The 25,637-nt window shown below is 47.8% G+C and overlaps 1 protein-coding gene across 28 annotated transcripts in view; it reads right to left on the bottom strand.

Annotated features, from left to right (window-relative positions):
* Positions 1–25,637, bottom strand: part of LOC121592895 (glucose transporter type 1) — a 172,973-nt gene that overhangs the window by 70,685 nt on the left and 76,651 nt on the right. For all 28 annotated transcript variants that reach the window (XR_006004706.1, XR_006004707.1, XM_041914767.1 and 25 more), the window contains one exon: positions 9,119–9,845. Coding sequence is in view for 1 of the 28 variants with exons in the window: in XM_041914794.1 (XP_041770728.1) it covers positions 9,119–9,148 (30 nt within the window). In the remaining 27 variants the exon portion in view is untranslated. The remainder of the gene's footprint in view (positions 1–9,118; positions 9,846–25,637) is intronic.

Genomic DNA, 25,637 nt, shown 5'->3' with positions numbered 1-25,637 from the left:
GGTTGGTGCAATTTTTGCCAATCTATAAAGCTTTGCTAAACGTGCAGTTCGTTTGTTTAGCGTTCCGCGGAAAAATCGAACACCAACTCAAACAAATACTCATTCACCGTGTGTAAAGCTTTTTTGTTAAACTTCAAAGCTTAAAGGAGGGGCGGGAGAACATGGTGGAATAAAATTGCACAACTACCAGGCGCAACAAGATATAATGACATCGTTTCGACATCATTCGCATCAAGTGAAACAAAATAAAAGCACCAATCCGAACAGACAAAAACAAAAAATAAACAAACACGCATCCAATTCTACGAACACATCGATGCGGAAGGGTGTAAATGGGGGGGGGGGGCGACGCCGACCGTTTTTCGCCATCAGCCCGCACATAAATGGGTGGAAAATGCGACATTGGAATTGAAAAGTATCTCCGGCACAACAATAAATGCGACGCAGATAGCGATCGTTAAACGTTGTGCGAACAACCGGATAGTGGTGGTGGTGGTGGTTGGTTGTGAGCACGCCATTGAGATGTGCTAGTTAAAATTGAACATTGGTTTTCCCCGCTGGCGTGTGTGTGTGTTTCTTTTCCTTCCATTTCGACTCTTGTTGTATTTTGTTGTTTTTTTCTGAGCAAAAACAACCGAATTGTGAAATGTGTAAATTGAAAAACGAGATGCGAAATTGCAGCCGAACGCTTTTCGGGAAGCAAACATCCAATGTTCTCCGTTCCAAGCACAAAACACACACACACATAAATACAACGGGTTTCAGTGTGAGCAGTGCGAGAAGAAGGTGATAAAATGAAGCGGATGTAATTGGGTATTGCCAACTTTACAACCCAACTATCAATTTCACTTCACTCCATTTTCACATAGGGACCCCTGTCTGCGTGGTGCGGTGCTTGTGTGCCCGTAAGTGTGCGGAACTGTTGGCTGCCGGCAAACCCTTCTTACGAATGTAAATGCAATCGTTTGAAATGAGAAAACATGTACTTGGCAGAAGCATGAACGGAAGTAATAACAGAAGCGCTGCCACACATACGCACGCTGGTTTATGATCACGCCAGGGTAATGTCGGTAGCATTAGATGTGGCCCGAAAAAGGATGGCGAATGAATCGAACCGTATGTTCTCTTACTTTTGAGCTTAAAAGAGCGAAAGAAACGATTGTGCTTGAACATTTCATGGAATATAACTTTAGAAAAAGACCCTACAAAGCATTGTAGGAGATTGATTTAAACAGGGTTTGGTTCATTGGATATTTGTTCTCATGAGAAGCATGTAGAGGTTTACATTTTTTTGAATTTAAACGTTCATAACTGCAGTCTTACGAACGTTACGTAATTCATGGATGATCCCCTATACTCCAGATTTGAAATACAGTGGAGCGCCGCTTATCCGGGCTCATCGGGACTCGACCTCGCCCGGATATGCGAATAACACGGATAATGAGTCAAATGATATATTTAATCACAAATTCTTGATTTTTTTAAAATTTATCTTTTGTTTGTTAAAAAAACCAGTTCTTATTACCTTTATGTTTTTCCAATAAGAATATGTGAAATTTGTCATGAATTAATGTGTTTTTGTAATGCCAATCTGCTCTAAAAAGCGTTTTTTTTTTTCAAATATCCTTTTCAAAACGCATTGTCACCTTTGTATTGAACTGTCATTCTTCAACAGCACGGATAAACGGACAGCCGGATAAAAGGTACCCTGGTAAACGGCGCTCTACTGTATTTTTACCAATACCAATGATCAAGACACGAAAAATATATTTTGAACGTAAAATAAAAATATAAGTCGCGAATGGAGCTTACTGACAAAGGGATCACACAGCATCTCAATGAGTGTGTAGCTTCTTCTGTTCTGATTTGATGTGTGTGATGCATTGTTCCTTCTTTCCACAAACTATTCCAATACCTGTCGACTTTCGCCATCAACGTTACAATACACTTTCATAGCTCCTAGAAGCAAAAATCCAACTGACAGACCGCGAAATGCATTGCTGGTGAGCAAGCGGAGCGCAGAAGAAGCAACGTAATTTATCCACTAGATGGCCTTCACACACACACACACACACACACACACACACACACACACACACACACACACACACACACACCACACACACACACACAAAGTTGCACCGAAAACCATCATCGAAAAAACCCGTGATCCGTGGCTCCGCTATTTTGCTCCATCGTATTCGATTTTATTATCCGAGACAGCTCCGGACAGCAGCAGTTTCGTGATGACGCGCAGTTAGCAAGGACGTTCGCTCGAACCCGCCCCATGGGAGACTGGCTGGTTACGACGCAAGGGGCAAGGCGGGGCGAATGGGGAGGAAAATTGGAAAAACTGAGTCCCACAAGTAGCACAACCCTCCTTACTCCTCACTCCGCCGTCAGTGTACTTTGTATCAACTGCGGTTGATGAGGGAATTCGGAAGTGCACAGTATCCAGTGCCAGTCCATCACCAACGGTTGCCAACCAAAGTTCGATTTATTTGGCTCCGATTGAGCCGGGCCGAAAGCTCCCGGGAAATTAGGGTGCGGGAGAGGGCGGCTTCGGGACGCTTTTGTGACCATTTGCTTTGGCTTTTTTTCCTGTGTTGAAAAGGGGTAAAGCCAAGGGAGGACAAAAAGAAAAGCAAGCAACATTCAGCAACTGCAAACTGAAAACTGTTTCCAAACGGTTGCTTCTTGTCTTACGCTCTGTAGCTGTCGTTTAGACACACACACAGAGCCACATCATCGGTGGTCGGTGCCCACCTCAGAATCAAGACATTTTTTTCTTCTTCTGTAAGCTTCAGCGCTTCTCGGTGTCTCGGATTGAAAACCGAAGCATTTCGTTCGCAAATGCGGAAGTCGTCGTTATGTATTCTCCCAGGAGCGTCGGCGACTATTCCTAAGGACTGCATCCTTCCTCCTGCTTGGATCGGGGTGCGGCAATGGACCGGGGCAAGTGGAAGGTGAACCCTACCGGGAACGGGGTTGACGTTGGAAAATTGAAATCGACTGCCGATGCCGTCCCGACTGCTGCCTGTCGAACTTGATTACACTTCCGAAATGGCGCACCGAACGGCGCAGCAGGAGCAGTAAGACGATCTTTTACGGTCTAGCGTCTTACAGAGCTAAAGCTCTCGCTCCCGGTGCACAATAAAATTGATAAGATATGTTAGACTGTCACGGTTTTATTGACACTCTCACATGCACCCGAACCAGCTTGCAAAGTGCGCTGAACACGGGGGAGGGGGCCATAGAACTGGCGTCGGGACGTCGGTGCTTCCCGAAACTTCCCTGCAAAACTCACCCCGAACAATAGAAAGCTACAAACAAAACTCACGATGGTAGAGATAAATAATTTAATGAACGCTTTCGCTCGCTCGCTCGCTCGCACGCACAACTTCCGGTAAGCCCGTCATTGGCGAATGAAACCGGATGAGCAAGATTTAATTATGATAAGTGACAGGTTCTGACGATGGCAGCGCTTTGTTTGGCAGGCCCAAATGGGGGCTCTTATCGCGCCGTCTTACACGCGTTCAATCTTCACGATCAGCACACGCTCGTACGTTCTGACGGATGGACGGACGCACGGACGGAGTTGTACTTTAAATGCTAACTCGATTAGCCGTCCCACAGACAGGGTGCATTGAATAATTATTAAAGTCGGTTTTTTGGCGTATGAAAGGTATTCTCCAGATTGACCGACAGTTAAAGGTTCGTTGATCTGTGTGGGCAGGTGAGAGGAGGTGTGAGTTGCAGGATGTCATTAAATGAAATTGAATTCAACTCGAGTACCACCTTGATTCAATTACACTTCATGTCGCTCTAATGAGTCTTTGCGACTGCTTGAGCAGTAATAGAGTTTGAGGGAAAGGGGGCTCTTTTTTTCGTGCAGTCTTCCTTCGGGCTGTAAATTAATACACGACACTTGAAGTGAAGGAAACCGAAAAGCCACTCACATATTAAATATTCATGTGCCGTGAAGCCCGGTGTATCTTTTCCCATTTCGTTACCAACCACCAAACAATGTTAAAGCACCACACTCACAAGCACACAATCAACGAACCGTGGCCTGTAAAGAGCGTGCTTCAGATTCCCGGCCGTACACGTCAAGCGACAAACCCTGACCTGGGGTGAAAAGCGGCACGAACCAAATGCCACAAGCCAGGCACACACTGCCCCGAAAATCCGGACTGGCGCAGCTCATTGAGATATATTAGCAATTCAAAACAAAGTATCCGCAACGAAAGTGCGATTGAACCTGGCCAAACGAGCTGACCACACTCGTTGGCGGTGTGCGACTCTCTCTCTCTTTCTATCGTGTGGTTGATGCGGCAACACTTGGAGGAATGGGGTGCAACACTCCCTAATATAATGATTGAGAAAAATTAGTCTCAACCGAGCAATTCATAAGGCGGTACGAGAATGTGCAGCCCACCGCCCAACCAAAGCAGCTTTGATCCCCGCAATTTGGTTAGAAGTGCCCTTCAATCCCTTTCTTTTTCGCTCTCTCTCTCTCCCCGGGGAAGATTGTTGAGGGGCAAACGAGGGGCGAAACAAAATCACACAGGACAATTCCTAACCGACAAACGACCGACTCCAGACATTAAGCCTCACCGGGCGAATGGGGGGGGAAAAGAAAGAAATATACCAAACAATCCGATGATTAATTCGTCCCCTAAGTACAGTTTAAGTCGGTAATTATGTGCTAATGTAGGTTTTCCCCCGTTCTGCTCAGCTGCATGCACACATGCTCTCCTAGCAGCAGCGTAGCTGTTGAGCGGGAAGGGAAAACTCGATCCAGTTCACTACTCTCCCTCACAGTGCTCACAGTGTGTCCCTGACCTCTGCCCGCAAAACAATGGCGGTAGCGATGAATTTAGATTAGTGAGCGAAATGAGCAAGCAAACCGGCCCCAAAACACGGCCCCTTGTGCTTGAGAACGGAAGTTTTCGGACCCATACCTCGTTCCCAGCATAGGGCGAGGGTAATAAAAGGACAACACCTACTGGGAGCCTTTCTGGGAGCGAGTGGGGGAAGGGAGAGGCCTTTCAATGCGATGCGCGCACACATTTTGAATGAAAAGCAAAAATAAATAATGCAACCTTCTCCGAGAGCTCGAGGCTCGGTCCGGAGTTTCGGGGCTCATTTCGGGGCAATAGGGCTACCGTTTCCGGCTTAATACCTGTATATGTGTGTGTGCCTTTTTGTTGTCGTTTGTCACAGAAGGACAGTGTGTGTTTTTTTTGCCACTTTTTGGGTTTATCGAGCAGCCGGAAAGTTCGAAGCAGGAAAGAAAAACAACCCAACCTTCCCGGGGGTTGGGCCAAACACAAACAGGCACAAAACGTCCACCAAAACGGCCCCGGGAGCGGCAGAGGATCGATAAGACGGTGGACCGAAAGTTGTTTGTCGTGGCATCGAGTGAGATATGCCATCTGCATGTGTGTGTGTGTGTGTGTGTGTGCGGTCTGCGAGGAAGAGTGGCTCATAATCCTCTTCAGGTAAGTGCCTGCCGGTTCCGAAAATGGATGGCATTATTTTCGTGCTGCTGTTGCTGCTGTTGTGCTGCTGTGTGCCAAAAACCTCTTTCGCTCGTTGTTCTTAAGGGATACTGCATCGCGGGATACAAAGACTTATGGCGAAGCCTTGAGCAAGTTGTTTCACAAGGCTAAAGCAGCAGTTACGCTTTATTAACAGCTTTGATGGTGCTGTTAAAATGTGCCGTGAATTCGCAGTGAGACGGAGGAGGAAGGGAAGGGAGGGGGGTTAGGTGGGATCGGGGTTAGTGAATTAATTATCGAACACAAAATGCCTGTTCGAGAGCAGGTAGGTTTATCTCTTTATTGATCGGCCCATCAGGCGAAACGCCTGCAGGTAGGCTAAGCCTAAGCGCTGTGGCCACGGTAGGCTGTTCTGTGGTACAAATTGCATACTTTCGGGCGTTTTAGCACAAGCATAAAGTTGTTAACGGGCATGTTGTGCATATTTTGCTCGTTATGGTTCTGTTGCAAGTTTTAACACTATTCAACGGCAAGTCAAGGCAAATATAATCATCACAAAGTTTAATCTAAAGCAATTCCAACAGTATCGACCGAAATTGGGGGACAAAAACGAGCTGATCTCGTTTTTAACATTCTACTTAGAGACAAAAGTTGATTCCTAACATCATTCCCGAAAGGAAAGGAAAGAACCTTTCGGCGAACCAATCTTTTGGCAAGCCGAATCGATTACATTGTACCCGCTTTTTACCCTTTCCCGAAAAGCTCAGTAAAGTAGAGTGTAATCCTTTCCAGCTGGCAGCTTTTACCCCTTTGAAAGCACACAAAAAGAATCCTCCTTCCCAACCGAACCTTGTGCGACGTTGCAAAAGTTGCGAAAAACGCCACAAAAAAAAAACACCAGAAAGACCAAACCAAACAAAACAAAACACAACAAAATTACAATCTCGCAAATGAAATTTGCACCCCGAAAAAGAACGTGAAACGCGAGGATTTGATCACGGCCAGTCGTGACAGATACGAGAGGAATTGGCAACAAAACAATTTCCCACCGTGGCAGCGGCAGGACACACGAAGCGGGCTAAGAACTGTTTCAAAGCAAAAGATACTACAGGCACCGGCGAGCGGGAGGGTAAAAACAACCGAACAAAACTGCAACGAAAAACATCATCTGCAAAATGTAACCCCAAAAAGGGACCCCGCTGCGCACGTTTCACTGCCGTCGGTGCGCGCTGGGATTGGGAAGTCGAACGAAACGCCACACAGCACAAACAAACGATGGAAGGCAAAGAGAAGTACACAGCACAGAGGGGAGAAGAACAAGAAAGCAAAAAAAAACGCAGACAGACCTACACGGTAACCGCTCAAATTCCAACATCTACTTTAGATGATAGAGCCTGACCGTGCACCAGCGAACGATAGAGATACGGACTATATCTGCGCCCCGCCCTGCACCCGAGAACGAGCAGCCAACACAGCGAAAGCGGCGTGGTAAAACAACGGACGCGCAACAGCAACAGCAGCAGCAGCAGCAGCAAAAAACACATCAAACCCGAACCCGAAACATTGGCCAACATTAGCTGGCGCATCGTTCCCACCAGTCCAGGCTGGCCAATGATCGAAGCGCGGAAAGCAAGAGCGGGAAGGAGCAGGATGAGAAGGAAAATGTCCTGGTTGTAAAAACGAAGACTGACTGGACCGATATGCCGGGAGAATGTTACGGCCCGTAAACGAGGCCGAGAGGGGACCGAGAGTCGCTCCTTGCTAATGTCCTTTTTCCAAAACCGTTCCGAGCAACGTTCGCTTGTGCTCGAACAGCAGCGAAGCAAGGGAGGTGCAAGGAGAGCGTGGCGTGGCTTCTATTGTGCCTGTGCATGATGGCACGATTTTCCAACAGGACGAGTATGGCGTGCCCTGCGTTGCAGACTGGCGAGGTTAGCCCGAAAAAAAGCGACACTGGCACAAAAAGAACACGACAACGCAGAACGCCCGAAAATGCCATCCAGACGAAGAAAGGGGGGGGGGCGTTGATGGAGGTGGGATGCAGTGAGTAAATCCCTGGCAGTAAATCCAGGTCAGCGCACGCCGCCGCTGCCCGTTTTTCGGTCTCCATAATGCTTTCGAGCGGCACAAGGACACATATATACGAGCGATGTGGAATGCGTTTTGCGACTGTTCGACCCGTTCGACACACAGCACACTGTTCCACGTGCACATGCGTCCGCAACAATGGTCCTTCGAGCCGGAACGGCGGCTCCAATGGAGGCGCCTGGTCGCTCGATCGACTAAAGCGGAAAGATAAACCCCAAAAATCCTACACCAATGGATGTCGTACGCAGTGCGATCCCCCGCACTTTCTGCCCCCAAGCATTGGACCCGATTTTTCCATCGTTGGGTGGGTGTGAAGCGTAAACAGTGCTACACAACAAGTCAGGCTGTCCGGGGTTCCGGGGATTTACGAGCAAGGGGAACAACGCAACGGTACCGCACGGTCGGTTTGATAAACGGCATTGTCTCTTGCAATGCGACAGTTTGTAGCCACTGCATCCGCCTTTGGGTCGGGTTGGTTGGGAAGGAAGCCCGGGATGCGCGTTTATACGCCAACCCAGTGACGGAGGACCCTTTTTCTGAATCCCCCCTGCCTTCGACTGTAATGAGGAAAGTGGCCACCACCACCGCCGGGTCCTCTGTTGCGGTGTTGTTTACACTTCGCTGCTCCTTTCAATCTTCACAAATCACGAATTGTGGCCGACACACTGGTTGGCGAACGGCGTGTCAAATTGTTTTAGGGGAAGGAGTGCGTACTGCTCCTCACACTGACACTGACAAGCCATTTTATCCTCGGTCATCCACGGGCTTTTGAGGGTTTGTCACGGCTGTGCTCTTTTTATTTTTTTGCTTTTATTACCCGTGGTTGTTCGTGGTCGTCCTAATCTTAATCGTCCGGTTTTACAATCCCAGCCCCGGGAACCGCCACAGACCCCGACACCAAGTGCACGCTGAAGCTGAATCGTTCCGATCCGATAAGAAGCTTTTTCGGGGACGACGGGATGGTGCATGCAAAACAAGGGCCGGATGATGCTTGAGAGCCCCTTGACCCACGGTACGGTCGGCTGATTTGCACACAAATTTGCTGCCACGAAAATGCAACGGCCCGGGCCGGCGTTGGATGACATTTTGTAAATTCAAATTACGACCGAACGAACGAGGGTGCAGTGGATCGCGGCCGGGAAGGGAGCAGAGACGAGCACTAACCAGCGTTGATGATAAACATGCTCGTAACTTGTGGCCGCCGACGACGTCAACCACGTTGGAGGAGACTTTCATCTTTGCTGGTTGCGGTTGACTGGGAAGCTTCTTTTTGACAGGATAAAGGACACAGTGGTTTAGAGATGGTTTTATAGCGCTGTACAAGTATAATGAAATGTTTTAAATTACGATGTTTATAGGTAGTAGTGGATAACTAGTCCACTAGTCGCAAGGCACTCTGAAAGCCACGAAGAAACTGCTCCACAAGGTCCCGTCAGCGCTGTTTGTTTGTTCGGCTATGACCTCCTTTCTCCAGCTGTATAAAAGAATAATTTCGAAACGCTTCCCTTCGATCTCCCCGCTCTTACCTTAATTGTCAGTCCAGCCATTTCGGGCATCCACTAGTAGGTTGAAATTTTGTTTCCGCGCTCGTTCGGAAATGCTACTGCTGCCGGCTACCGCTGCTACAACGATGTACAACTTGCTTCCTTCAATTGCAATGTACAACCTTCCGATGTTGTGCCTTGCTGGAGAAACTCGCTGTTCAGACACTTTAATATCTTCAAACGAACAACCAAACACTCACACACTCACTCACACAGCACAGCAAAACACTTTTCGAAGCGGTTCATTCCATTCGCCAACACTTTGTTTTCTCTCTTCGGTTTTCCGGTTTTCGGGGCGTCCTTTGCTTTACTCGCGCGAATCGTTTCTACACGCAGACACACACACGCTGCAACCACCGAGACCGAATCAATTATATTTTCGTACCGAAACACCTTAAATCGGACGTAGGATAAAGGGGAATAAGGGGACAAAGGGAAATGTCCTTTGTTTTCTAATTTTTCACACCCACCACGTCCTGTCACGGAACACGCGCAAGCACTGGGATGATTTTGCTCGGGGTAAGCACACTCCTAACACCCAACTGTATCTTTACCACCCGCCGCTTCGTCCGCCCTTCGCACTCTATGCTACAGTGTTTATGCTACAGCTCAACCTAATCGTACACTTTTCACCATTTTACACACTTTTTTTCACTAAACTTTCAATCCACTTGCTCACATCAAAGTGAAGCGATTAGTACGCTCACACCTGGAAAAAGGAAAGAGGTTGAAGAGTATTGAACATCGAGAGGTAAAAGAAACACCAACAAAGGATATTTAGCGTCGTCGTAACATGATAAAAAAAGGACTGACTGTCGGCAAACAAATGGGGATAAACCGAACGACAAAAGAGCACCCGATAATGCTCGAAATTGTGCAAACGTCATTGCTTGAGCACCACTGTCAGCTCCGCCGATTGTTCCACTTGGACCTGACGACGCCCAACCGCACAGAGCCTGTCACACTGTCACACCGACTGTGAAAAGCGTTCCCACTTTGGTCAGCCACGCCACGCCACGCCGAGTGACAAGTGGAAAAACTATTTATCACCCCGATCCGGCACCCCCAGCATTCTCCTTTCCCCCTGCGTTAAAGTTTTATTTCAACTGTTTGCACTTTTCAATCCTCCTTCGTCAGTTATAGTGTACCACGCTCGTGCACCGACTCGTTTGATCATTGTTACATTGTCCCTGCGAATGCTGCCACTCCCTGCGGGTGTAGATCGCCCTCTTCGCCCCCTTTCTTTTGAGGACGTATTTTTGTCCCAGCACAACCGGGCCCTTCCGACGAGAGACACACGAACAGGCGAACGATAAAAGGAACATCAATTTCGCTGCCCGATCTTGTCCCACTCTCCGACGGCTCTCTTCTTAACAGGCGCTGCCTTGACTGACCGACGATAGCAAATCTGCCATGGCGAAAGCAATGCACACCGACACAAACAGACACACACACACAGAACTTGCTCGCGATCGATGCCATTCATTTCCGTCCGTCTCGAAAAGGGTCGTCCCCGCAGCTGTCAGTTTGCAGCGCTGGCAGCACTTCCGGCCAGCAACCGGACAATGCCGATTCCAGGGAGTTTGATCTTTTTACTGCCGTCTACACCCGGTACCCGAGCGCTGACTGCGTCTCGGTGTGTGTGTGTCAGTGTGCTTCGAGTTAACAGCATCATCCCCCGGAGGGCGCGCGCACAGGACACGGACGAACGTCCGACGACGAATCGTATCACCGTTATCGGAGCCTTATCTTCTTATCGTTCGAGCGGAATGGGTTGAAAATGGAAAATCCTTCCGGCCAAAAGCATTTTCCCCACTGTCCCACTCTCTCTCGCACGCCCTTCCTTTCCTGGCCTGGCCGTTTGCGTTGCGTTGTGTGTTATTGTTTCGTATTTTATTATCCTCCCACCGCCATTCGGTTGCTGTCTTCGTTTCGCTGCAGCTTTGGGATAACGTTTCTTATCCCAACTCTCTCCCTCTCATTCTCATTTTCCCTCAGGATGCCTGCGGAGCTGGTCCACAGACCAGCCGAAAGGTTCAGGTTCGTTTGTTTGAAGTGTTTTCTTATGTTGCTTTTGTTGCCGTGCGCCCGGGAAGCACAATCACTGCACCAAGATTGTGTCGTGCCCGGTCCGAGAGGGGGGGGGGGGGGGGGGCTCTGGCAAAATAAATAGTTTTTACTCCCCAATCCCCTGCAACGGGAGGGAGGGTCTGTCAGGCCAATTGTCGGATTGAATTGTACGAAGAAGGATTTTGTGCTCTCCTGCAACGGAATGTTGTCGTCCTTAAGTACGTTTAATCATGTCTCGCGATCACGAGGCGAAATCCCTTTCCCAGCAGCCTTAGCGGTGGATTGATTTTCTGTGAAAGAAAGAGAGAGAGAGCAAAACCGAAAGAAGATTGTTAGTAAATATACGGTACAATATAGTCTGCTTCGCCTCCTCGGAACGCTATCTGCACTATCTTAGATGAAGCGGTTTTACAAGGAAAGCAGCGAATTAATATACCATCGCACAACCGGGGGTGGGAAACGATAATGGAGTGGCTCACTTCCCGCTTGATGTTAAATGCTCACTTTGAGTGATATTTCCGCTGCCGACAATGGCATTGGGCGCACAATCGAGCCACTTAGATGGGACGGAGAGTGAAAACAATGGCACGATTGGAAATTGGATTGCAAAATAATGATCGATGCATAAATGCAATTACACTGATGGAATCTGAGCATCCATTCTCATAGGGCCATTCCTGAGCATCCATTCTCATAGCCAGACCAAGATAAGGATAAAACTGTTTGATAGATGATAGCAACTGCTGCCACGAAGATGTCTCTATTGAAAGAAATGAAGCGATGCAAATTGAGCCTTCTATGATTTGCAATACTTCATGCGGAAAATATCTTGCAATTATTTAAAATTGAAGTAATTGTACAGTACTGCGCATTGGATGCTTTACCTTTGCTTTATTTTATGCTGCGGATTGTCTAACTTCAGGCGTTTTGCACTTCATCGCTAAGTAAATGAAATTGTCTAGAAGGCTGTAATCCGCATGACAGAGTGCTTTCGATTAATAACTCCATCGCATTACACCGTAAGTACACAATTACACTTTACTCAACAATTTCACCAACTTTACCCACTGGAAAGTCATTCAAGAATGAAAATCACTATCCTAACTACACTTTTGCAAGCATCCCGATACCCGATTGTACTCCCAGAGGGGGCTGAGAGAGGTCAAGCAGAACCGGACTCATCAGGCTGCCCCCGGAAATCATTCGGAAGGTAAAATGGTGAAAAGCAAGTTTGGAATGCTTCCAACGGCTTTCAACGACCCGGTCCGCGTGGCCACTGGATGCTGTTAAAATAGCATTGCTTAAATTATTCGCTATCAGCTATGACCGCACTCCTCCCCCCCCACCCCTTTCCACGCCCCTCATACACAGTGTCAAAAGTTGCACTGTCCATGGTCTATGGACTGGACGGTGTTGCTCTATATTATGCTGTGCCGTGTGGGGCCCACATTGCAAAGCCCTCGAAACAAGATAATTCACCCCGAAAAATCCAACGATCCACCCGGATGCGCCCGGACGACCCGGCGGGAAGCCAGTGGGGAAGGGGGTGGGGGGTCTTTCCGAGAAGAGAGAGAAATATTTCTGCGCGCTGTGTAAATTGTGCATCGCACTGTTAATGATAAGTTATTTATGGACGGTATTTGCACTGGAGTTGTTTTATTTTATTTGCAACTCTCGCTCGCTCTCTATCTCCCATTGCCGCGGCCGTGCGAGTGAAAGCTTTCGGTTTTAGAGCTAAACACTGTGCACCGGAGCACCCAAAAGCGGCATATAATGCTAACCACCCGGTGGAAACCTGATCCTGATCCTGCGGGCTGCCCGTGTGCGGAGTCACGAACGCGCGGAAACCACGCTGGAAGGTGTGGAGAGATTAAGTGTCCGGTTCAGTGGGCTGTCGGGTGTGAATGATGGCGTGTAAAATTTGCCCACGCCAGTAATGGTACCGGTCCGATATGCCCTGAATGTTTCGAGTTGTGGTTGACGGGCGCAAATAAATGCACACTGGTACCGGGGATTTTCGCTGAACGGCAGGCAGATGAGATTCCGCGTTTCGTGCGTACAGTGGAATTGTGCTCGAAAACAAAGAAAACAACTCTTCCGAAGCAAACTCCACAAAAGCTAATCGCTATGCTAAACAGCTTGCCTAATTTCAGGCGCTTTCGGTTGCTAAGCACGGAAACGAAATTACCTCCAAAAGTATGCAATCCACATGACAACGGTTCATTATTTGCAGCATTTCAAATGGAAGCTACACGCTTTTAGGGATGTTTTACAAAAAAGGATGCTCATTGCGCTCGTTTCTGCTCGTACAATCCACCAGCTCCCATAACACTTTGTTCCCTGCAGACAATGGCTCATCACATTGTGTGTGTGTGTGTGTGTGTGGGTGCCAAAGGCAACTGCGTTCCTTTCAAACCGATAGAATACGCGTTCTTTCGCCCCATCAGCACACAAGGCAGCGCCGAAATAACTTCCCAATCAGAGTTTCCAATTCAGAGTACAAATTTCAATGCCGATGGCGTGACATTTTAACACACAAAAGACCACCACCCCACGGAACGCTGATTTCTTTCGCTTACACAAGCATTTCGTCTTCGGCAGGCACTCTGAATGATGCGTCGATTAAAACGGTCGATTCTTCACTTCGCACTGACGAGGTTTGCTTGCTTCACTGGATTTCTCCATTGGATTTCTTTATTCAAACGTGTACTGGTGCGAAGGGAGGACTGATCGGTGGTAAAAAAACTGCCAACCGAAACCCCAGGCGCCTGCCGTTCGACAAATTACTCGACACAAAGTCAACGCACGTTCCGTTCATCACTCACGCGGCCGTGTAAAGTGTGAGAGTGTGAGAGCGAGAGAGTAGTGTGCCCGTGTCCTCCGTGAGCTAAGCGCGACCCAAGCGTGTAATCCACCGTGTATTTCCATGGCCGAGGACTCCGAGCGCACTAACTAACTTCATTGAAGCTTGCAAGAAAGTTGGCCCGCAAGCACTATCGCCGACCAGAAAATGAAGCGAAGGACGAAAAAAAAACAAGGCAAAGTTTTAGTCTTTATCCGCGTAGATAATTGCTCGAGAGGGTAGAGAGCACCGCAAGGGTGTGTATGTGTATTCCTCTGGATCGCGACCTAACCGACGAGATGTCCTTTGTGTCCTAGCCGTTGGGGAATTGGATGCCATTCGCATGCGTTCCGTGTAGGTCACGTACCAGAAATCTCTCCAGCTCCACTGTCTCCTATTAAGGCAGGCAAGTCTCCTTATCTCCCAGAGGGCCCCGCAGCAAACGTGTAAAAAATCACACACAAAAAACTCAATCGTGACACAAAATCACTCTTCCCAGATAAGGAAAACCCGCACGGGGAGAAAAAAAAGAGCCCACTCCCAATACACCTTACGTGACCGCCACCAGTCCTGTGGGCCTTCCCTGAGATGTCTAAATGGCACAATCAATTCTACCTCGTGTTTTTGGGATCCGGAACTCAGCCACACAATCGCGCACAATCTGCTTTCTATCTCGTCTCCAAGACCACTAATAAATCGCCCAGCCCAGGTCGGTCGGCCATTGCGTTTAAGCCCATAATCACCTACGCTGGGCCGTGTCGCCAGACCTCCCCGATCAGGACACAACACGATCCCGAATTGGCAAAGATTGGTTTCGTGTTTATCTAGAGTTAACATTGTCCCCTCCCCGCCGAATGGTCGGCACAAACCAGGGACACACGTCCAATTATTCTTGAGGCTTAATTGTGAAAAATGTTCCCCGGTGACTCCAAAAGAAGGGAACAGCCAAACAAGAAGGGAAAGAAACAGTAACGTTGTGCCACACTCATTATGTGGCTACGGCTAGTTCGAGACTTTGGGAGTGCTCTGTTCGTTCTCTCTTTCTTTCCATATTAGCAACGTTGTTTACTTCCGGTAACGCCAACAGCCCAAAACGAAAGTGGTTGTTGTGTCGTACCGTACACTAATTGGCCCATCCACAGGACACTCGAAGCAACTGATGGTAGGAATTTTTTTTGTTCGACGATAACTCGCGATAAGCCGCACGAGGAAGACGTGTTTGCTGTTGAACAGTAGAGCACAAGCCCTGTTTGCCCTTTGGGGGGCATTTCAGCAGGGGGAGGGCGGGAAAGGGCACCCAAAACCTAATTAGGTCCTGAGTTACATGGTCCTGCCGCTCGGAGAGCTCCTAGCTAACCTTGGACCTTGGCGTGTGGTAGTCACATTTTTAACTCATAATTACTTCCTCACCCACCCAAAAGAGAGGGGATCCATTACGTGTTTAGCGGAAAGGTCGTGCGCGTCAGGGTGGTATTTTGATTGAAAATTATTATTGACTGTGATTGATTCTGACATTTACTCCAAACAATCAGTTGATTGAACGATAAACAAACCGTTCAAAGGCGAAGTTTAATTTCATTCGCGATCACGCACAGAAACAAACAATCCCCCCATCATGCTTATCTCTTTAAAAATGGATTCATTAAACAAAACAAAAAAGGCTTTCCACAAAGACAGCTTCCCTTTTGTATTTGTTTGCTCCGCTTGTTTGTGCACACAATCAATCACAGTTGCAAGCGCCACGAAGAGCACTTTAAATGAGCCGCATTTTAAATGCTGCAATGCGATATTTAACTTGCACCGCGCGGGGACAAAGAAAGGTTGGATGGCATTATCGGTAAAGTGTATGTTTGCATGCATATACACACACATACTCGTATCATATGACATGTGCGCGATACAGCGTCAATCGTATACCGCGCGGCTTGTGAATGACACAGTTTTAGTGCTCATTAAAAAATGCACAACTCATTTCACTCCCGCACCGGCCGGAGTAGATCAATTACTATTCTATGCATAATGCAAAACCCCGCCCTCATTTCCCCTACCACCCTTCTCGTGCCACTCACTTGCCACCGTTGGTCGTAGTCGTATCTGTCACGGTTTATCTTCGCGTGTGTCCCGTTTAATGATTGAAACACTGCAAATTACCTTTCTCAACAGAGGCACAATGCGACAGCGCGAGAGAGGGAGAGAGAGAGAGAGGGTCAGAAGGGTAAAAAAGGTAGCCAAAGTGTCCATTCCGCTGAACATGTTCCGGGTCATCGCTACGGTATTGCATCGAGCGCGGGCCGATTGAGATGAAAGAAAAATAAAGTGTTTGTTAATTGTTGCCATTATCTCACGCAGCAACGGAACAATGGCGTGCTAGCAGAGGGGGAGAACCATTCAATATCTTTCCAATTTGGCCCGGAAGCTACGTTTTAATTTCGGATATTTGATTTCATATGGGAATTCGGCGATGAATAAGGTCTGCAACAGAGTTTGCGTGTTCGTGTTTTGCATTGTAGATTTTAAATGCTTTTGCAACCTAAAGGTATGCAATATCACTACAATGGATGATTTTTAAATTATAAAATACAATAAAACCAAAACTGCTTGCTATTTATAAACCGCAACAACCTGTACAGTACAATGCAGAGTAAACAAAAGCACTGCTGCACACTTTCCCACAGGTTTGCACAAACACTGGTCAGACGAGGGGGCCTACAAACGGAGGTCTACCGAACATCGAGGATTTGTGGCACAATCTGTGGAGCTACCGGCCGGGTGCAAAAGGTGCAACGGACTCAGGGATCCAGTGATTCAACCCCCTTTTTCACTATTTATTTATTCGCCCGGCCACTGCCGTACAGCAGCAGCTGCTGCTGCTGCTTCTGAAGCAAATAAATAAATAAACACTACAACAACGTTTTGCGACAACAATCGGGGAGCCCCGTCCCTCCTCGCGCTGGGTGGTGCTTGCATGATCATAATGATGATGCTGTTGGAGTTTAAATTTCATTCCGTTTTAATGTTGTTTGTCGCATTCACCACAATTTCCATGCGATTGCATCGCGTGCACCCACACACACACTGGAGGAGCTGCAGGTTTTGTGTGGTGCAGTTTTTGCAAGGGCTTTTCTTCCCCGTCCCGTTTTCTAGCGGGGCGAACGTTATCAGCGATAAACTCATCAATGTTGACCAGCGTGTGCTTGGAGGTTCCGAGCTGAAACTTTTATTGAACAAACAAGGTTTCACACTAATGAAAATAGCGCTCGAAACCATGCAAGTGACCCTTTGGTATGCACAACAAACAAACACCACACAAAAACAGATAACTATCCGCCCACCTAACCTGTGTGTGGTGTATACAGGGTTTACCAGTCCAATAAACAACTGTCCACTTGTTTATAACAATAGTCGTTTTGAATAGAAACCGCTGTCTACCACTTGCTCACACGTCAGATGGTGTAAGCTACTCTGTCCAATTCAATAACACAATTTTCGCCTTCGATTGCACAACGGTCGGATTCGGCACGGTTTCTTGTGGTTGTTGTATAATTAACAAAATTAATGTTTTGATTTATTGAAATGTATGGTTTACACTGCATATTGCTTGAATAATAGAAACGTGTTTGAAAATGGTTGGTTTTTGCAAAATTTGTCCCAACAAAACAAACTGTGCCGAATTTGACAGTTGCTAATCGAAGGCGAAAATTGTGTTATTAAATTGGACAGAGTAGCTTACACCATCTGACGTGTGAGCAAGTGGTAGACAGCGGTGTCTATACAAAACGACTATTGTTATAAACAAGTGAACAGTTGTTTTATATGCTGGTAAACCCTGTAAGGCCACCGTTTAAAAAGCAATATTGAAACTCTAGAATCAACAACCTAGCTGTCCCCATGCTACGTGAGCAATCTGCTGCATCGTCCAGCACATTATCCCACAAAAATACCAACACCAACTTTGATTCGGTAGCTTAGAGAACCAGTTTTCCACTCCATCTCCACCAGTGCCCGTTATCAGATGCTCTAACCTCTAGCTCGATTGATTACAAACTCATCCCTCCGTCAGGGCGACAAGCACGCAAACGCTCTAGCCCCACGTAATGGTTTGGAAGCTGTTTCAATTATTTCTGCATCTGCCTGGACGGTGCAAACAGTGCATCAAATTCTGATTACAAAATACAAACTCAAACCACAACCGTCCCCTTTTGCGTGGACAGCATCTTTCCCTTTCCCACTAGTCTGCTGGTGGAATTGTGTTAATAGTTTGCCCGCCAGCAGCAGTACTTCTTCCAAGGGTCGGATTTACTGTCTGCAGTCACAATTTCCGCAACTTATCGGTGCATTATTTGCACAGTTCTTGCCCGCCAGCAGTTTCATTTCCTGCTCCCAAAACGTGCTCGAACCGAAGAAGAATAACTTCGCTAACCGAGCGGCGGTGTAAGTTCATTTGTGCGAGGATGTTGTCGGTCTGCCCGGCTGACCAGACCGTTGGGCCAGATGCCGGATGATACCTGAGTTCGTGCCATATTTCTCGGTATGTCCATTACGTGTTTTATTGCCCGTACCTGGAGAAGCACTTTAAGCGTTGCATGATCTGCCTCACAAGTATTTGACTGACTTTAAAGTCTTGAAATTGATAGCGTTTGCGAAACATTACGCCTTAAGATATGCAATTCTTAAGATTTAATCACATTATATATTATTAAATTGAACAGATGCTTGACTGGCTTGTATTGCCTCGAAGATGGACACGTTTAACCTTGATTACGCCTAATAGTATGCAATTCTGTAAACAAAATCACATTACAACAATGATTAATCAAATGATATGGACGGTGAACACTTTAAATCTCGAAAACGCCTAAAAGTATGCAATTCTTATATGAATATGTCATAAATTGTTCTTTCTATCAAAATTACACCTCTTTTTCCGCAAAGTACGGTTGTTTAATGTCACAGCAAGCTTTCCGCCAATTTTGTGACAGTCATTACAGATGATCCGTTTACCATTGGCTACCCACAATTCATCCTGAAATATCCCAAACAAATCTACTCAAATAGCGTAGATCGAAAGAAGAAAAAAACCAAGCCCCAAATCCAACGACAACAGTATAAATCATGTCAAAAGGATCGGCATAAACACTTACCCGGATTAGCCGGACGGCCCAATAAAGTAGCCGGTGTCGACACGGCGGTATGTCTCAATTTATTTAATCGTGCGGATTAATCCCCAAACGGCCACTTAATGGTTCTTCAAATTTGCCAAAACCCATCGGACGGGAAAGATAGAGAAGCAGAGGAGACAACAACAACAAAAAAACTAAACACCCATCGACAAGACAATTTGTCTGCAATGGGCATCCGGTACATACACACAGGGAGCTAGAGCAGCATAAACGAGCGCAAAACCATAAATCATCAAATAAATGCATAACCACCGCGCACCCGATGGACGGACGGCTGAGATGCGAAATGCGATCGTTTTTAAGCACTTTGCCAGATCAAGACCATGCTCACGACTCATCCATATTTTACAGCGCACCAAGCACCAAGGCACGGGCAGATACGGGGATGGATGGCGCAGGCATGATACGAGTGTCAGTAAAGGTTGTTGCTGTTGTTGTTGTTGTTGTTGTTTGTATATTTTATCACCCATGGCTTTGCCATCACCACCGCCGCCGCCCAAGTGTCGTTGCGCAAAAGGACAAACAAATGGTCTCCAGAAGAATGTTGACTGTACACACCGGCAGTGCACGCCGCCGTATTGGTCGTCGTTTGTGCAGAATGGAGCGACATAGCCTGTGGAGTAAACATCATTCAGTGTGGCCATAACTCCGCCGTCTCCCAGCATCCACCACCCAGCGATCATCGCATGCCGGAATATGGCACTCATGCTCTCAACGACTCAAGCTTCCCGTGGTGGTCGTGGTGGTGGTGGTAAATGCATGCGAACAAGTATGTCACCGTACCGTTTGGTGCCCGGGTTGGGCATGGGAGGAAGCAGCCGGGGGAAGCAGCCTTTTAGAACGCGGCATGTCTCGCGGAGAGGAAGCAAAAAAGTCTCCCTCCCCCCTTAAAGGACCGACTTCCTTCCGTTTCGGTACGCGGTTCGATTTAAAACATTTCATCTTAATGCCTTTTTCACTTCGTCGATTCGTTCGCGGTTCTACCCTTACGTACCACCACCCATCGCGTGTGGGTGAATGGCTGTTTGTGTGTGTGTGTGCGTGTTTCGATGGATGAGTGTGAGCAACATATTCTTATGGCTTTTAGTAAAGACCCACTCCTGGGCGATGAAGGCTCTTGGAGTGCGAGCCAGCTTCGAATGGGGATTGCTTGAGCTGGCTTTTTTTGTGTGCCTTCCACACGTCCGGAGGTTCCTGTTATGATCATTATGGTTGCTATTGCTATTGCTTCTACTGTCTGTTATGTGCGGCTTCCGGCAGCCTTTAGCAGCATGGGTCGATGGGGGATGGAGATGGTGCGGCCATTAGCATCATTTTGATGATATGAAGCAATTGCTTGCTTGCTGAGTACGGCACAAGAACACGAAGCAGAGAGACGGAGAGGAGCATTGAGAGCATTAAAATGGCCGCTTGTCAGACGCCGGTTGTAGCTAATGTCATCGCGGTGTACCATGGCTCGAGGATCCTTCGATAGATGCACATCCACACATTTATCTTCTTGACTGTCCCGAAGACGGTTTGCTGGTCCTCTTTCCGGGACAGCAGAAGGCAGTAAGAATGCACCACCAGCACCATCACCCGTCCGTTCCCCTAACGCAGTTACCATTTGCTCGTCAAGCGGTTGGGCAACGAGGGGGCAGCGGGTAAAGGAAAGTAATTGAGCAGAAATTGAGAACGCTTTCTCCCATCCGCCACCAGAACCGATATGAAGCACTTCGGGCGCAACTGTACCGTAAACGGCGTCCACAGCCAGGCGAAGCTTGGAAGGATTGCCATTGGCAGAGCACACACCGGCTGCCAAGCGCCGGTCCATGACTCGCCTCGACACGACCGTATGATGAAGCCCGAATCCTACGAATAACTGCCGGCGAGGGCTGTCTGCCGCAGGCACGGAACCGGCCCGGCGGATGTACACTTCAATTTCACTAATTTATGGCCTTTTCTGCCGACCATGCCGGTGGTGCTGCTGCTTCCGACCATTCCGACCGGGCGGCCAACCAATCGTTCGGGTGCCCCCGGACCCGGGCCACGTGCAATGGACGGACGGGCTGGCTTCGCCGACGGTTTGGGGCGTAGCAAATATATCTTATTTTAATCAGTTTTGCTCCTCGCGCGCGAACTCATTGATTCCCCGCGTGCCGGTGCCTGCGCTGGCGGGGTCCTGGGCCCTGGCGAGCTGGAAACAACATTTCCAATATTGTTTTCGACATTTCCCTTCCCATATATCAATTGGATCGGCGCGTTTTGGCCGGGGATCGGCCGTGAGCTGTCGTCCTGCAGTTTGCTTTTATTTTCGGGCAGCTTCGCCACTTGGGGCAGGACGAGCAGAAGCGTCGTGTAAAGATCTAGAGCGGCTGGCTGGAGCAGGAACAATTTCCGAACCAAGCTTAGCTCTTCCGGAGGAAAACGGCACCCGAAAGCTTTGGATTGGGAGGGGTGTGTGTGAGTGTTTGTGGAATCATTTACGCTTTGCTTTGGAGTGCGTTGCGAGTGAAAGGATTCATTGAGCAAACGGATATAAATGGTAATGGAAGTGATTGTCCTGATGCGAGAAGATGCTCAATGGGTGCCTTAATGATGGTGACGATGATTCCATTCTTTCGGCCAGAGCTCCAAGAAGTCGTAAGGTAAAGTTCGAAGACGATTACTTATTTTGGTAGGTAGGTTAATTCAAACACATGATGTGAGGTGAACCAACGACTTCAAGGACAAGAAGAATTCTTTGGGTGTGGAGCATCGTTAAATGTTGGTTGATTTTTTCCTTCCTTGAGCACACACAAAAAATAATCTTATTAGCCGCAGTGTCAAATAAAGAAAATGCCTGACAATTGAAAATAGATTTAAGCTCACAAAGAGAGGCACCAAAAGTGATCGTTTTTCTACGTGCTGCGTATCATGTACGCCTGGGCGAGGAGCATTTTCGGCGCAAAAGCTTGTTCCATATTCAGCTCACTCCCAAAAAAAAAAAAAGCTGAATTTCCGCCCTGCCTTCCGGTCAATGGGAAAATCATAGAATAAAATGGCAGAAATCTTTTCTGCCTGTGCTAAGCTTCCTGCTTCATTTGGTATTCATAAAGGAAGGAACCAAGCCCACACGACTGTCCCTGTCGTACGACTGTGCGACTGTGGCCCGGGACAGTCCGATAATAAGCTTTTCCTACCAATTTCAAACAAACCCGTACAGCCACAGCCTTTCCGGCTGCTTACGGAGCATCGCGAGATTGCAACGCCCATTGTGACCGTTTCCCGGTGGCGTACCAAAGCGGACTACAAAATATGGAACCCCACGGAGCATTTCTACCACTTTTCTTCAAGCGGTTTTTAGGCAGGCCAGAACAAAAGAAAAATACAACAAAAAAAGCCAAAGATGCTGCTGCAGATCTTATTTCAAATCTTTTTGGTCCCTTATTCCGCCCCAACTTATGACAGCTGGAGGGTGCAAATATCATAGCAACCACGCTGCTCCGAACTCTCAAGCGAAGGAAATGCGCCTACAAGTATGCAAGCCACCCTTTGGCGAATGATTTTACCCTTAAAGCAGCAGTGGCGCAAACGAAACACGACTTTCTGACTCTTATCCCTCCCCTTCTACACCAACGCCAATGTTAGTCTTCAAAGGGCGAGTTCTTTTTTTTTTTTTTGGGCACCGGCTTTCCGCCCACTTCCGGTAGCGATTGTTTGCATAGGCCGACCAAAGCCGGGCATTACTAGCTGTTTCCGGAGCTTTCCCTGGTGCTTCGCTTCTTCGCCGGACGGTCGCTACACGTTTGTGTGGGTTGGATCCACCTGCCCAGGGAAGAGAGTCGTTGCTTCGGCTGAGAGCCACAGCCACGTGCTAGCGATAAGAGAGGTTAGTTGTGCCGAGGGGGGACCGCCGGCCTATAATAAAATAATAATGTATGTAATCCCCGAAAAAGGGTTTTGTTCTGATGCGCGCCGATAAATAAAGTGGCACTCATTGTTGTGCCTTTCCTGTACAAAGAAGGAACACACACGAGGACGCGCAACCACCAAGTACAAGTGCTTCCTCTTTTAATAAAGATATCGTCCACCCGAGCCGCACTGCAATTATGCTGAAAGGGTACTAAACTTTTCCGCTCGGTTGCGCTCGCTCTGAATTGAGGCAACAGCGCGTGTATTGAAATGTTATCAATTACGCTAATAGGCGAGCGCATCTTGGGCCGCACCACTTCCACCAGGGGGTAATAATTCTCTTCTTGTACTTTTCTTTCGCACTCTCGTATCCCAAAAAAAAAAACAACCCAAACCGCTGCCTTTAACTGTCGGGTGGTTAAATGTGGCCATAAACAACAGACCGCTCATGCTTAAAATGGCCAGATAAGAAACTTTACACCGTCCTTCCACAGGACCACACAGACACACAAACAGCCAGTGGTAAGCACTAGTTTTGCTACCTATTTATTACGAACCATTAGCGTCGTGAGCCCTCACTCTCTCCCAGTTGTTGCTGTCTGTTTTTTCGGCGAAGAGGAGGACCTGCAGCATTCGTAACCGATCATCGGCAAACGATTTCGAGCACCGGCACCACACTTCCAGTCCGAGTCGTTAGCAGAGTCGTAAACACTAAGAATCGTTGAGCAGCGTCTACCTTTCTTCCTTCCCCTCCTCCGCCACAACCGAGGGGCATAAAATTTAAAGACCACAGACATTATTGATAGCACGAAAACAGTCGTCCTTCCAACGGGCTCCAAGCGCGGAACTGTGCAGGGAGGGAAATTCTGTGAAATGGGAAAATCAGTCCCAACGCATTGGAATTTTCTATCGCTGGTGTAATGTTAATGTTGAATTCCATCAACACTTTTCTGGGTAATTTTTCCTATAAAACGCATGCCCCGGTTGCCAACAGAGTTCCAATATTTATGCAAACTATCCTAACGAGTGGTAAAAAGGGCATGCCAGTTCTTCACTTGCAAAAGACTTCCGGGAAAAATTGGGAACCCATACAATTGAATTAACAAAGCCAATTGAGCGTGTAAACTCTCCCGTTTTGTTGAGTCACTCCATGTAAGTCGCATATGCTATGCAAATAAATGCATTCCTGTCCGTTTTATTGCTATTTGGTGTTACATTTGCATCGTGCAAATCATTCCATCGGTGGTTATAATTCGCAGAATCTTTAAAACACAACAACTACGACCATCACCCCCCTTCCCCCCAAATGTGTGCAATCAGCACGAGAGCAACAGCAAACAATTCGCTATTGATTTGTAAGCTTTTTTGCTGCGAGGGGGGAGCGAAAATAATCACAAAATCCACCCTCGTAAAATTCGCTTACCACGCAAACCACGATAACTCACTTTTCCATCGACTCGGTACCGACACAAAAGCACGCTACGTGGCCTGCGTGAGTCTGTGTGAGTGTGTGTGTGTGTGTACGCACGGTAATTGGAAGTGATCGGAGTGGTAATTGGACCGAAGTGGCAACCGAGAAGATACTTAATTCGAAAGTCATTATCGTATGCACATAAAATTTATGTATGCGCCCCTGCCCCTGGGCTTAAACGGTGCAGCACTGGAAGGGAGGTAGGTGAGTGCCAGGTGCCGCTTGTAATGAGGCTCCCATCGGAAGTTCCTAAGCACTTCCGCCGTTGAGCTCGGTTTGATCGGGCAGGATACGCCAAAATCTGCCCTGTGTTGTGGGGTGCGCGTTCTGGAGGCAACGGTTTGGAGGAAACTAACACACACACACACACACACACTAACATACATCTGCAGTGTCACAAATGCCGTGGGAAATTAACCACACGCCCCAGCGTTGAGCCTTCGAGCGAAAAACAGCTCGCCGGGGGGGAAAATGCGCTACAACAGCGCGAGCGGAATTTCATTCGAAGCAATAAATTACTGAATTCGAAGTAAATAAAGCTTAAGTGAAATAATTTCTACCCCTCCCTGGTGACACATACACACACACACACACACACACACGCTATCTAATTCGGAATTATTTCCATCACTCGGGAGCCCCTTTTCCCTCCGCACGCGCACCAACTGTAATCACGCGAATAAATAGAAATTATTCTAACACAAATTCGGTTCGCGCAAAAACTTTGCCCGCAGCCCCCGCATGGCGTACACGTTCGTGCGCTGCTAAGCGTGGGCTTTTACACTGCAGGACCCTGTTACACTCAACGGCTCCAAAGCTGCACGTGAGAGCTTCACTAATCAATAATTTCTGCCGGTTTTGTAGTGTAAGCTTGCATCGGGTTCGGTCGGTCGGTCTATCAGCCACGCGCTCCTAACTCCCGCGTCCAATGATCAGGCCTGTGTGTGTGTGTGTGTTGGAGGTAGCGTACCAAGCGAAAAGCCGCTTTTCCGAACAGCCGCCACCGCCGGAAGCCGCATAATTTTAATTCAATCTAACGGCCCGGGGCGATGGGTAGGGTGAAGC

Source organism: Anopheles merus, chromosome 2L (assembly GCF_017562075.2).
Source record: "Anopheles merus strain MAF chromosome 2L, AmerM5.1, whole genome shotgun sequence".
In the NCBI taxonomy this organism is placed as follows: Eukaryota; Metazoa; Arthropoda; class Insecta; order Diptera; family Culicidae; genus Anopheles; species Anopheles merus.
This window is presented reverse-complemented; position numbering and strand designations above follow the sequence as displayed.